Source organism: Panthera leo, chromosome A3, assembly GCF_018350215.1.
Source record: "Panthera leo isolate Ple1 chromosome A3, P.leo_Ple1_pat1.1, whole genome shotgun sequence".
In the NCBI taxonomy this organism is placed as follows: Eukaryota; Metazoa; Chordata; class Mammalia; order Carnivora; family Felidae; genus Panthera; species Panthera leo.
In genome coordinates, this window is record NC_056681.1 from 29,584,607 (window position 1) to 29,599,487 (window position 14,881).

General features: G+C 43.6%; 1 protein-coding gene across 6 annotated transcripts in view; it reads left to right on the forward strand.

Annotated features, from left to right (window-relative positions):
- Positions 1 to 14,881, forward strand: part of PTPRA (protein tyrosine phosphatase receptor type A) — a 159,053-nt gene that overhangs the window by 95,863 nt on the left and 48,309 nt on the right. For all 6 annotated transcript variants that reach the window (XM_042931462.1, XM_042931459.1, XM_042931461.1 and 3 more), the window contains 3 exons: positions 12,729 to 12,813; positions 14,008 to 14,081; positions 14,308 to 14,444. In XM_042931462.1, coding sequence (XP_042787396.1) covers positions 12,729 to 12,813; positions 14,008 to 14,081; positions 14,308 to 14,444 — 296 coding nt within the window. Of the gene's footprint in view, positions 1 to 12,728; positions 12,814 to 14,007; positions 14,082 to 14,307; positions 14,445 to 14,881 lie in introns of those variants that run through there.

The following is a 14,881-nucleotide window of genomic DNA, read 5'->3' on the forward strand; positions in this document are numbered from 1 at the left end:
GTTCAGGTGTTATCTTTTAAGTACATTTTCACCATGAGGTCCCTGGCCACTAGTACACTCTCCAGCTGTTATTTAGTCTTCACTAATTTTACATAACAATTTTATTAGTTTTGTTCTAGAGAAAACCAACTCTGAGACAGATTTGCATGCAGCAAGTTTACTGGAGAGTACTTTCTCTCTCTGGCACCTGTGAAGCAGTAAAGGCAGTAGTATTGAGTAGAGACAGGACATGAGATGCCACAAGAGCAAAGGTAGGAAAGGCCTCAAATCCTGCAGGGAGCTTGGGAGCTGGAATGGGGTTGTAAGAGCTTTTCCCTGGGCCAGGCTACTCTCTCTCTCTCTCTCTTTTTTAATGTTTATTTTTGAGAGAGAGAGAGAGAGACAAGAGCGTGAGCGGGGGAGGGGCAGAGAGAGAGGGAGACACAGAATCCAAAGCAGGCTCCAGGCTCTGAGGTGTCAGCACAGAGCCCAATGCAGGGCTTGAACTCAACGAACCGTGAGATCATGCCTTGAGCTGAAGTCAGAAGCTTAACCGACTGAGCCACCCAGGCACCCCAGGGCCAGGCTACTCTTGTAGGCCAAGGGCAGTTCCTGTGAAAGCCCTTGACTAAGAATTGTTAGCCACTAACCCTCCTAGCAGCTAGGAGAATGGGTTCTTTGGTCTTGAAGGGGAATCTATAACATCTCCTGTTCTCAGGAAGTTTGAGCAGGTGGTGATGCATATTCTCATTCATCTATTTAGAGATTTTCTTGTGTGAGAAAATGCTGTTGAATGATCTTGATATATAAAGGCTAGGGAGTGAGTGGCATAGTGGAATGTTCAGAGAAGCAGTGTATGCTGGTTAAAAGCCTGGGCTCTGGAGCTAGACCATCTGGGTTTGTGTGTTGACTCTTAACCACTTACTAGCAGGGGGGGATAGTTGTCTAACTTTCCTGTGACTCTTTCTGCCATTTGCAAAATCAGATAGGAACACAGTGTCTTTCATAGGGTTGTTTTGGAGAATGAAGTAACACATATAATGTACTTGACCTAGTGCTGGGTCAGCACATAGCAGTTGCTCAGCAAGTGCTGGCTATCACATTGCTACTCCTACTATTCTGTTATTGTTACAGTTGATGGGAGATTAAGGAGGTCAGGAATCTCAGTTGGTCAATCAGGACTCACAGAAACAGGGGCAATCGTAGGCCTCCTGGAGGCTGGTGTGTGCACAGATCCCAAGGCAGGATCCATCTTGCAACGGTACCACTATAACGGTAGACATTTAGCTGTTCCTCTGCCCTGTACCTTTTATTTTATTTTATTTTATTTTATTTAAAAATTTTTTTTTAACATTTATTTATTTTTGAGACAAAGAGAGACAGAACATGAACGGGGGAGGGTCAGAGAGAGAGGGAGACACAGAATCGGAAGCAGGCTCCAGGCTCTGAGCCATCAGCCCAGAGCCCGATGCGGGGCTCGAACTCACGGACCGTGAGATCGTGACCTGAGCCGAAGTTGGCCGCTCAACCGACTGAGCCACCCAGGCGCCCCTGCCCTGTACCTTTTAAACAAGGTTCTGCATAAACGCATCTCCTCCTACCTTTTATTTTAATAGTTTTTTTTAATAATAGGATTTTTACATAAGGACCTTATCACTGATAATTGTTAAATAGCAAGAACACAAGGTAAAGCTATTGTAATCATACTTTAGATTATTTTAGGTGTAATAGTTTATATAACTGGGTTGTTTTTTTTTTATATCCAGAAATAGTATCCTCTAAACATTTGTGAAGAAGGAGCCCTTGAACTACAGAGTTCTAGAACCAGACACAGTAAGCATTCTACTGAACCACAGAGGCTCCTTCAAGTTTCTCAGCTCTCATCAGATCACCTGCTCCCCCTGGCTTTCATACTTTGCTAAAGTTGGAATCTAGAAAGAGGTTCACATTCTTGTTTAAAGAAGTATTTTTTTTTGATCATCATAGTAAGTGACATTATTGTGAACTCCATTTTTAATGGCTTTCCCTAAGTAATCATATATTCATTCAGTACCTGTTAGATGTGAGGATTCCAGAAAGAAAAAAATATACATTCCCTGTCTCATGGAAGAAACTCGTGAACACCAAGCATCAGAGCCCACTTGGCTACACACTATTTGGATATACCATGCAAAGTGTATTTGGATATACCATGCAAAGTGCTGCCAGGGAGCTTGAAAACACTTGTGCCTGGAGAGTGGGAAGGAGGCATGAGGATGAGCTTTAGGCAGTTTAAATTAATATGGTGACTGAGGAAAATGAAGATGCACCAGGTAGGGTGAAAGAGTAAGTCAGGTGTATGAGGAACTGTGCACCGTTGATGTGCATGAGTTGGGGAGTGGCCAGATCTAGCCTCGGCACAATGGACCCGGTGGTACAGTGGGCCCAAGGGTCAGGGTGTCTCTTGGTGATGGGAAGGAAGGAAATGATGACATAGTCAGATTTTTGTTTTAGAAAGATAACGCCAGAGGCCTTAGGGAAGATAGGTAGGCAATGGAAATTAGTTTCTCAGTAATAGTTTGGCCCTAGACAAGATTGGGCTCAGCCCAGTGGTTTGGGCTCTTGAGGCAACCTGATGATTTTTGCTGTTTTTAGAGCCAATAGGAAGGACTTAACATTTTAACTCTGCCTTTGAGAACTGATAAATACTTCTGTCAAAAAGTGTAGAGATGACACAAAATGGACCTCAGGAATTGAGCTAGAGGAGTATGACTTTTACTTCAGTGGTTATTTTTGTAGTTGGCCAAGGTGTGTCTGAGTCTTTAAGTGACTCACCTGTCTACATGTGAACCCTTAGAATAACATGACCCTTTGTTTTCTTGGAAAAGGGAGATAGCAAATAGACGTCTGTTGTCCCAGAATATCATTTTAGTATTTTTGAAATTCTGTCCCATAGGGGCGCCTGGGTGGCTCAGTCGGTTAAGCGGCCGACTTCGGCTCAGGTCATGATCTCACGGTCTGTGGGTTCGAGCCCCGCGTCAGGCTCTGTGCTGAAAGCTCAGAACCTGGAGCCTGTTTCAGATTCTGTGTCTCCCTCTCTCTGACCCTCCACCATTCATGCTCTGTCTCTCTCTGTCTCAAAAATAAATAAATGTTAAAAAAAAAAAAATTAGAAATTCTGTCCCATAGTCAGAGTCTAAAAAGTGAAATTTTGCTAGAATGGATAGTGGATAGGAGGTGGGGGAGGGCAAGGAGTAGACCAATGTGCTTGCCTTGCCTACTACGCCAGCCTGTATCATGCAAGGCCACCTCTCTGGAAGACCTAGACCAGGACATGCCTTAGCATGATATGACAAGTCTATCCAGTTATGGAGGAACTCTAGGAGAGTGCCTTGATCCTGAGTCTGTGTCCAAGTCTGAGATTTGATACAGGGAGCTATAAGTTCTCTCCTCTTTTGTTAATAGATCTGAGTCTCCTTCCCTCACAGCAGTGTGGAGATGTCTTTCCTATCTGTATTGTTTTTAACCATATCAAAAACATGGGTGTAGGGGCACTTGGGTGGTTTAGTGGGTTAAGTGTCCCAACTCTTGATTTCGGCTTAGGTCATGATCTTATGATCATGAGATTGAGCCCTGTGTTGGCTTCTCTGTGGGCATGGAGCCTGCTTAAGATTCTCCCTTCCTCTGCCTATCCCCCGCTCATGTCCATGTGTGTCCAACTCTCAAAAAAACCCAAAAACCATGGATATAATTCGTATGTCAAAAGGTAAAATCTTGCTTCTGTGACAGAGGACTGTTCTGGCCTAAAAGCATGGAATAGTTAAAGTGGTGCTGTCCTGTAGTTTATGAAGAGCCTGGAGAATAGTGTCACTTCGTGGTTTTGCTTTAGAGTGGCAGCTTTTTATGGACAAGTTAATGTCTGTGCTTAGTCTTCTCACCCATTCAAACAGGGCTAATAATGGTATCTAAGGGTTCTTAGGTTAATTGAGTGATATAATATGTGCATGGTGCTTTGCTCTGTGCCTGCTATAGAAGTGCAAAAATACTCACTGTAATAATTTTTTATTAATTCCTAAGTTATCAGGCCAGCTGAGTCTCTTGTCACATTGCTTGCAGTTGTTGCATTGGTCATAAACAATACTGCACTGCTTCCTGGGACTTGTTCCATCCATCCATTCATTCAGGACTTGTTCTGACCACCCCACTTTACATCACAGAATGCTTCCTCCATTTCCTCTTTTACCCTGCCTTATTTTTCTTCACAGCACTCATAACTACATGTATTATATATTTCTTTACTTACCTGTTCTTTCTTCCCTACTAGAATGTGAGCTTCATGAGGGTAAGAAATTTTGATTTTATTCATTACTGTACCCTCAAGACCTGCCTGACACAATAAGTCACTCAAATATTTATTGAATGAAAGAATAAATGCTGAGTGCAGGGATATCTCAGTGTGATCTTGAATCCATGCCTTCAAGAAATTTGTAATTTAATGGGCATATAGTCAATGACTTTGATTCAGTGTGATTAGTGTTGTAGCAGAGTAGGTACATAGTGTTATGGAAGTACAGGAAATGAGCCGTTACTCACAAAAGGTGATATTTGATCTGGAATTGTATAAGTGGAGAGGTGGTAATAACATTCTAGATCAGGGTTTGGCAGACTTTTTGTATCAAGGACCAGATAATATATAATTTCAGTTTTGCAATCATACTATCTTGGTCATATCTATTCAACCCTGCCTTAGTAGTGCAAAAGCAGTCATAGATAGTGTGTAAATGAATACGGATGTGCTGCAATCAAATTTTATTTATACAAGCTGGCAGTGGGCTACATTTGGGCTGTAGTTTTCCTGTTTTAGACAGAGACTTGCCTGAGCCCAAAATCTGGACTGAGGTTCTCTGCTAATATGTGAACTTTTGGATGCCAAGGCCAAGTGTCTTCCCTTGACATCAGGCACTTTGCAAATGCTTCTTCTTTTAAATCATCCATTAACTGGAAGAGGTGGAGAGTGATAATACGTTTGTATTTCATAAGGCATTCCACAAAGTTTCCAAGAGGTTGTCACACTACTACTAAGTAGGGTAATAGGTATTTGAACTCTCAGGTTTGTCTGACCCTAAAGCCCCATGCTCTGGAAATGGCTTTCTTTTGACCTCCTGCTGAAATGAAAATTTGGCTAGATAATAACTCCAGGTTCAAAGTGCTTCCTAAGAACTTGGTAGACAGGGCACCATTGGCTTTGGCGATGGTATTATAGATGTGAAGTCATACATAAATCTGATTCTTGTTTCTCTATTACAGGGAAACTTTTTTCTTCCGTTGGAAGTTTTTAAGGGTGGCTTCTGGTTAATTGGTTGATTTCAATCCAAAGTTTTAAAAGCTTGGTCAGGATGTATCTAGGTAAATCTCCTTTTTCAGTATTGCCACTCAAACTTGATGATCCCTTTTGGCCTGATAACTGAGCAGACTTTCTTATATACTTTCTTTCCTTCCTACCTTACTGTTCTCTTCTTTGGGAACTCCTAGATCTGTCCAGTTTGTCTCTTTACTGTCACAGTTTCTATCTCACTCTTACTGCTTTGTGTCTTGGGAACTTCCATGATGTGGTTTTTCACATTACTAATTGGTTTTTCAGTTTCATGTGTTCTCCTGTTCAGCCTTTCTGTTGAGATTGTTTCTCCCCCAGTCGTGTTTTAGTTTCTAAGAACTTTCTTAATTTTCAAATTGCTCCTTTCCCTCCCATTTCTTTTGTTGTAGTAAAACACACATAGCAAAATTTACTATCTTAACCATTACTAAGTGTACAATTCACTGGCATTGAGTTCACTGACACTGTTGCGCAATCATCTCCACCATCCACCTCCATAATTCTTTTCATCTTGTAAAATTGAAACTCCATACCCACTAAACTGTAGCTCTCCATTCCCCCCTCCCTCCAGCCCCTGGCACCCCCCCATTCTACTTTCTGACTCTGAATTTCACTACGCTAGGTACAAGTGGAATCATACAGTATTTGTCTTTGTGTGACTGGCTTATTCATTTTGCATGAGGTCTTCAAGGTTCATCCATGTTGTAGCATATGTCAGAATTTCCTTCCTTTTTTAAGGCTGAAAATATTCCATTGTGTGTGTATACACCATTTTGCTTGTCTGTTCACTCACCAGTGGCCATGTGGTTGCTTCTGCATGTTAGCTGTTGTGACTAATGCTGCTACAAACATGAGAATACAAATATCTTTTCAAGATCCCGCTTCCAATTTGGGGGGGGGGGGGCATATACCCAGAAGTAGAATTGCTGGATAATATAGTAATTCTATTTTTAATGTTTTGTGGAACCACCATACTGTTTTCAACAGTAGCCGTACCATTTTACATTCCTACCAGCAGTGCACAGGGCTCCAGTTTCTCCACATTCTGGCCAACACTTGTTATTTTCTGGAGTTATTTGTTTGTTTGTTTGATAGCAGCAGTCCCTGATAGGTGTGAGATTGCTCCTTGTTTTATAGTGGCCTTTTAAAAAAATTGATGCAGTGTGCTGTTGCAATATATATATATTTTTTAATATGTATATTTTTAATGTTTATTTATTTTTGAGAGAGAGAAAGAGAGCATGAGTGGGGGAGGGGCAGAGAGAGAGGGGTAGACACAGAATCTGAAGCAGGCTCCAGGCCCTGAGCCGTCAGCACAGAGCCTGACGCAAGGCTCAAACTCACGAACCATGAGATCATGACCTGAGCCAGAGTCGAACGCTTAACTGACTGTACCACCCAGGTGCCCCGCAGTATATTTTTAAAGATTATTCTATTTAAAGAAATATTCTATTTCTTGTATTGTGTCTGTTTCCCAGGACTGCCATCGCTGTCCTTGGTATCTGTGAAGGTCACTTACAGAGCTCTGGTTGAGCTTTACCCTGGAACATTGAGTGGATTAGAATGTGCTCACAGTAGGTATCGCTTCAGGAGGACAAACAGGGACGTATCCTAAACTAGGGGTTCAGTCATGGTTTAGGAAGTTGGACGCAGTTCTCCTGTAGGTGGAGCTGCCTTCCTTTCTTTTTTCCCCTTCTTCATGTCTTGTGGCCACCTAGAATTACCTCAGGCCCAATCCTTGCCCTTTCTCTGTCATCAGGGCTGACCCAGGAAACTCTCTATGGGCCCAGTGTACCTAGCAGTCATGTGCAATGTAAAAACCCTTTCTGGGTGCCAGTTCTAACCAAACCAGAAAAAAGCGTTTATGAGGCAATCGGGGATATTTAAACAGTAAGTGAATATTAGATTAGATTAAGGAATTAATGTTGCTTTATAAATAGGTTAATGGTATTTTGGATACGTTAAGAATCCTTGTCTCTTAGTGTTACATATTGAGATAATTACAGCTGAAATGATAGGTTCAGCTTTGCTTTAAAATAATCCAGTGGGGGAGGGGTGGCGCCTGGGCAACTCAGTCCTTTGAGTCTTGATTTCAGCTCAGGTCACGATCTCATGGTTGTGAGATCAAGCCCCGAATCAGGTTCCATGCTGAGTGTGGAGCTGCTTAAGATTCTCCCTTTCTCTCTGCCCCTCCCCTACGTGTGCACGTGCTCTCTCGCTCTGTCTCTCTCAAAAAAGAAAAAAAGAATAAAATAATCCAGAGGAGTGGGTATAGACCAGTGGTTCTCAACTCAGGGTGGATTTCTCCCAGAGGACATTTGGCAATGTCTGCAGATGACTTTGGTCATCACAATTGAGGTTTTCTGCTGGCATCTAGTAGGTAGAGCCTAGGGATGTTGTTAAACATTTTACAGTGCATATGACAGTCCCCCCACAACAGAGAATTATCTGGCCCAAAATGTCAGTAGTGTGAGGTTGAGAAGCCCTGGTAGAGATTTAAAAAACTGACATATAGTGATAACGTTGGAAGTGAAGTGATATGTACACAGGAATTTGCTGTAGTGTTCTCTTTATGTAAGTTTGAAAGTTTTCCATAATACGAAGTTTAAAAATATATGTGCAACTTATATTTAAAAAAAAAAAAAAAAAAGCCATCAGCACTCTCTGACAGAACTTCTACTCTATATAGAGTGCTGTTTTCCCAGCTCAGTCTGAATGGGGCACACAGCTTGTTACCCAGCCTGTGGGTGTACGGGCCCTGCATTGACAAACCTTTGGTTAAATACCATCCTGCTACCCCAAGGCCTACATTCATCCACGGGTGGGCCTGGTTGACTCTAAGCTTGGGGTGTTTCCAGGCCCAGACTTGTTGAGCTAGTACTTAACCTTTCAACTGGAGGCTCTTTGGCTCTGATTGATCTCTCCAGTAGTCCAGTCCTTCTGCGTTGTCTTCTGCAGATCCCTGTTTCGGGTCTACTAATGCCACTCTTTGTTGCCTTCCAGATTTGCTTTTGATTCATTAGTATTTTTATATTTCTTCTATCATTTCAATGTAATTTTGGGAAGAGAAAGAAGTAAGATTATGGATTCAGTTCACTCTCTTGAGCCAGATGTCTCTAATTACCTTCTTTTTATGCGTGGTGGACAGCCCTTTGTGATTGACATTTAACAAAGCCATATTTAGCGATAAGTCATTAATCTAGTATTTGTTTAGTGCCAAATGTATGTGAAATTCTGTCTGGGTTTTAAGTATGTGGTGAGAAACAAAGCAGGTACATAATTCTTGCCCTTGTGGAATTTATGGTGTAAAGGACGGACACTCATTAATCAACTACGCTCAAATAAGTATATAACTACAAAGTGTGGGAAGTATTATCAAGAGCAGTAACAGAATGCTTTGTGAGAATAACAAGGAAGATAGCAGCCAATACTGACTGAATACATACCGTGCGTACCTGGTTACTGCACCAAGAACTTTACATGGATGATCTCATTTAATCTGCAGATAACTTATTTTAGAGATAAGGAAACTAAGACTTCAGATCCTAATTTAGTTTTAGGAAGTCAAGAGAGACCTCTCTGGGAAAAGTAACACTTAAAATGAGAACTGAATGACTAGGAGGTAGCCAAGCAAAGAACGGAGAGAGGCTATGTAAAACAGGAAGGAATAACATATTTGAAGGCCTAAGGAGGGAATGAACTCAGCATGAAGGGTGTTAGAGGCAGAAGTGGAGTGAGCAAGCAAAGTGTAGCAGGGGATAGGGTGGGCAGGGGCCAGCGGGGGAGGTTGTTCTACGCCAGGGTAAGGGAGTTAGATTTCCTTCTAAAGGCTTGGGAAACTATCCAAAGGTTTTATAAGAGAAGATGGTCTGACTCACTTTCTTAGAGACCACTCTGCCTGCTTTGGGGAGAATGGATTGGCAGTGGACAGAGGCTTACTGTGGTCCAGAGGAGAGAGGATGGGGATTGAAACTACAGTGATGGCAACAGGATGGAAATAGGCAGACAAATTTGAGGCATTGATTTTAGCCCTAAAACATATTACTTGTAGCTGGGTTGGATATAGATAATAAGCAAGAGGAAGAAATCAAGGGGATATCCACGTTTCTTGAGCAGCAGGGTGCGTGGTAGTGCTGACTACTGAATGGTGAGGGAAAGGTTTTAGACACGGAAGGTTTCACTGCCTGTGAAATTTAAGTGGAGGTGGCATATAGGCCCAGAAGAGAGGTCTGACCAACCAGTGCAAATGTGGGCACTGCTAGCATATCATTTGTGCTTACAGCCATCTGTCTGATCAGATTGGCTAGATAGAGGTCAGGAAAGAGTGCCAGCGTGTGCCTGGGTGGCTCAGTCAGTTATGCCTCTGACTTCCGCTCAGGTCATCATCTCATCGTTTGTAAGTTCGAGCCCCACATCGGACTCTGTGCTGTCAGCACAGAGCCTGCTTGGGATCCTCTGTCTCCCTCTGTCTCTGCCCCTCCCCTGTTCACACTCTCCCTCTCTCAAAAATAAATAAACATTTAAAAAATTAAAAGAATTTAAATAAAGAAAAAGAAAAGAGGCCAGGGACGGAGCCCTGAGGAAGTCAGACACTTTGAGACCTGTTTTTGGAAGAGGAACAGCTAGTAAGGTTAAAATGAGGTGGAGCAGCCAAGAGGTAGAAAATCAGAGGAGTGCTTTGTTTTGGGAACCAAGAGTTGAAAGTTCTTCAAAAAGGAGGGAGTACGTAGCTGGTTTGAATGCTCATTTCATATGGGAGCCACATACCAGGGTGTGTTTGAAAATTGCCATCAACATGGGGCGCCTGGGTGGCTCCATCGGTTAAGCGGCCGACTTCGGCTCAGGTCATGATCTCTCGGTCCGTGAGTTCGAGCCCCGCGTCGGGCTCTGTGCTGACAGCTCAGAGCCTAGAGCCTGTTTCGGATTCTGTGTCTCCCTCTCTCTCTCTCTGACCCTCCCCTGTTCATGCTCTGTCTCTCCGTGTCTCAAAAATAAATAAAACATTAAAAAAAATTAAAAAAAAAAAAAAAGAAAATTGCCATCAACAAAGAAGCATGGTATACCTCCCATCTCTTTTAAAAAACCTTTCCATCCCACATCTCCCTCCAGCTGCTGTTCCTTCTCTCTGCACCTCTTTATGGTCAAAGTCCTCACCTCAGAGACGAGGTAGTATCTCACTCTCTTCTCTTTCCATCTTTATTTCACTCCCTTTCGGCTTTCTCACCGACTGCTCAACTGAGACCACTCTTTGAAAGGTCACCAATAGGGGTGCCTGGGTGGCTCAGTTGGTTGAGCGACCGACTTCGGCTCAGGTCATGATCTCACAGTTTGTGAGTTCAAGCCCCGCGTCGGGCTCTGTGCTGACAGCTCGGAGCCTGGAGCCTGCTTCGGATTCTGTGTCTCCCCCTCTCTACCCCTCCCCTGCTCACGCTCTTTGTCTCTCTATCTCTCAATAATAAATAAACGTTAAAAAAAAAAAGTCACCAATAGCTGCTGTCTTGTCATATCTTGTTTCACTTCTCTGTGAAACTCACCTACTTAAAATCTATTGACAGTATCTGATTGAGTTGATTACTCCCTCCTTGAAACACTCTTTTCTTGGCTTTTATGATGCCATATTCTGCCAGATTACTTCCCATCTCATGACTGCTGCTTATGAGTCAGTTTAGCTGGCTGATCTTTTAAAAGAATGTAAATCCAGTTATATTTCTTCCCTTTTCAGAGCCCTCCAATCACATAGCGCTTCTCATCACATTCAAAATTAAATCCACACTGCTTACCATGGCCTACAAAGCCCCAAGTCTTCTGGCTCCTGCCCACCTCTGCAGTCACATCCTGTACTAAAACTGGCCTTTGTGCTATTTCTTGAACCTGCCAAGTTGCTAAGGGAGATTATGCTTGCTGTTCTCTGTACCTAGAAAGCTCCTTGTGCAGATCTTTGATGGTTTACTTCTTCACATTATTTAGACCTCTGCTGAGTGTAAGCACTATAGACCTTCCCAAACTACTCTAAAATAACCCCCTCTAGCCCATCAGTCTCTCCCTTTACTCTTCTTCATAACACTTGCCCTTGTCTGAAATTGTATGTTTACTTGTTTGTGAATAATATGCCCCTACTTCCCCCAGATTGTAGGCTCTCAGTCACTTGTCTGCTTTATGACTTCTCTGTTCTCAGAGTCTGGAACAGTGCCTCGCTACAGTTACTGATCAAGAAGACAAGTCTTTGGGTCACCTGGGTGGCTCAGTCCAACTTCAGCTCCAACTTCAGCTCAGGTCATGATCTTGCAGTTTGCGAATTCAAGCCCCGAGTCGGGCTCTGTGCTGACAGCTCAGCCTGGAGCCTTCTTCAGATTTTGTGTCTCCCTCTCTCTCTGCCCCTCCCCCACTCATGCTCTGTCTCTGTCTGTCTGTCTCAATAAAAAATAAAAGTTAAAAAAATTAAAAAAAAAAAAGACAAGTCTTTGAGGTGACAATAATGGATGTAATCCAGACCATATGTGACAGGATTGACCTTTGCATGGGAGGGACACGCCCTCCCTTTTAGCGAAACGGAAATGGTGAAGTTAGTTACAAACACAGACTAGTTGTATGGTTCGTGGTGGGGGTGTGGGACTGGAGGAGGATGAGTCGGCACCTGGTTAGCTGCCATGAGAAAGGAGGCTAAGTATTGGGTGGATAGGAAGCCAGGTCCTTTGGAATGAAGGGAGGAGTTGTTCTGTCTCTGAGCCAGATGTTGCTGTAGTTGAGCTCCTGGTAAAAGGTAGCCATGCAAAGAGGTACAAAAGAGTACCCGGCATTTTTAGATATGTAGTGCTTAAGGATCTAATGTCCGTTGCTTTAATCAGGAACATTATTCTCTATGCCAGGAAACCATTTGAGTTTACAATAGGAAAACTGCCCTTTTACCTTCCTCTCCTATCCTCTAGATGGAGCCCATTGAGACTAGGACAGAGTGCACTGATGGCCCTACACACCTAGCTTGCCATCAGGATTGATATGTTCATGCTTTCAAATATTTGAGGGTTTTTTGGTTTTTGTTTCTTGTTGTGTGTGTGTGTGTGTGTGTGTGTGTCTGTGTGTGTCTGTGTGTGTGCGCGCGCACGCGCTATGCACTGTTTTAGGCTCTATAGCAATGAAAGAAACAGAGTCTCTGCCTTATAGGGCTTTTATTCTAATGCAGGGAGCCAGTAAACAAATGTCCAAATCAGAGATGGGATGGGCGTGTCACTCTGGGTCCTCACCCTACCTTTTGCCTCTCCTTCCACCCACACTGGCCCTGGGGTGGCAGTGGAACATGTTCTGTCTCTCACTCACTATCCATGGCCTGCCATCTACAGAAGCATTGAGTGAGCTCTCCATTGCATACGATGGTAATGACGTATTCTCTCCATTTCAGATGAGACGCCAATTATTGCAGTGATGGTAGCCCTGTCCTCTCTGCTCGTGATCGTGTTTATTATCATAGTTCTGTACATGTTAAGGTGAGCATGCTACAGCTTCTACGTTCTCTTGAACTCTGTTTCAATACCCCAGGGTCTCAGTATGCCCACACAGTCCAGAAGATAGTGAGATAAGAACAGTGAATAGGATAGAGGGGACTGCCTGTGATACTAAAATTAAAATTCTACGTAGTAATGGTTTAAAAGCTCTACATGGTCTTCCTCAAGACCCAGCCCCTCCGCTTTGCTTCCATCTGCCCAAATCCAGTCCCCAGCTCCAGTTTAACCTAAAGCCCAGGATGGTGGTTTGAGGTTGAGGGAAAAGATATAATCTGTGTCATTGCTGTTAGGTGGGTTAAGATCCTCAGATCTAACCCTACTGTAGCAACCCCTAAAAGTACCTGAATGGAGAAGGTGTGCTGACTAGAGACCTATATTTCTAGTTGGGGGTTTGGGGACACACCTAAGATCTAGGATCCCTGACCCTGGTGTGCTGAACTGAACGGCGTGAATTACAGAGTTCCCCCTTCTGACTTTCTTCAGGGTCCTCTAGATATTGTTCATCAAACAGGAAGGAAAAGCAAGCAAGGGGAAGCCAGGGGAGAGAAGAGAGAGATGCATTTGTCCTCTTCCTGCTAAAGTTACTGCCCTGGCTAATTGGGATTAACTCTGCCCTTATCTTTGGCTTAAGCTGCTCTGTGCTCCCTCTGTTCTTTTGCAGGGAAAAAGAGAAGGGAACCTTACACACCCCTACAATTTGTCATGTGTCTCCACCATTCTGCAGGAGACTTGTAGCCAGACCTGTGCCCACCCAGTCTGAAGCTCCGGGCTTCTCCCTGATTGCACCGGGGAAATACCAGCATTTTAGCTTAATAGGGATATTCTTATCTCCCCTCCACTGTATTCTACTCACTTACCCCTTCTCCACCTGGTGTGGCTGTCATCTCCAGTCAGTCCTGGAACTGGAGCCACACAGAGGAGCCATACAAGCCAGAATATACTGTTATGGCACCTGGGTTGAATTCTAGTGTGCTGAGGATGAGCAGGAACATCCTGAGGCACTCGATCACCCTGTAATGGAGCTGCCTCAGCATGTGCAGGACCTGTCTCTAAAAGAACATGTTTATTTGGTAAAGGAGATTTAGGATGCTGAATTGATACATGGAAACATAAAGCTAGTGATTGGTCTCTCCTGACTCTATGCTTGCTTTTTCACTATGAACATTTTCTCATTAGGTTTAAGAAATACAAGCAAGCTGGGAGCCATTCCAATTCTTTCCGCTTATCCAATGGCCGCACTGAGGATGTGGGTAAGGCCCCCCCTTAATGACATGGGGAACCTTCATGGAGAATAAAATCAAGAAATTAGGGGTTTCCCATCCTAAAAGGGCAGGGAGGGGGAAGACTTGAAGAAAGCAGTCCTGGTTTTTGGAGGCCTGGTGCATGAGATAGAACACCCAGTTTAGTCTCCAGAGAAGGGCTGGGTCTCCAGAGCACCTGACCATGACCAACCTTCCTCCCCCTTGTATACTGCAGAACCCCAGAGTGTGCCACTTCTGGCCAGGTCTCCAAGCACCAATAGGAAGTATCCACCCCTACCCGTGGACAAGCTGGAAGAGGAGATTAACCGGAGAATGGCTGATGACAATAAGCTCTTCAGAGAGGAATTCAATGTGAGTTCTTTGCCGAGGCTGGTGTGTCAGCAGGGAGGAAGGCAGACCGAAGGTCGGGCCTTTTGAGTCACGGGGTAGAAAACAGGTTTCTAACGGGTTAAGAGGTGAGAAATTTTCTACCAGGTTCATCTGACTCCTTTCCTATGTGATCATAGACAGGAAATGAAATAGGGTTTGCCTCACCTCTCTCATCTACCCATCCATCCATCCATCCATCATCGCATCTGTTACTTCGTTTGTTTAATAAATACTTACCAAGCATCTAATATGTGTGAGGTACCAAGGATTTGCTGGGGAGCAAAAACAGATCCAGTCCCTGCACTCAGGGAACTCACTGTCCAGTAGGAAAACCCCCATAAATAAGAACAAAAATATATAAATTCAGACAGTAATATAAGACATAAAGGACTGGTGCATAGTTGTAGGAGCCTATATTA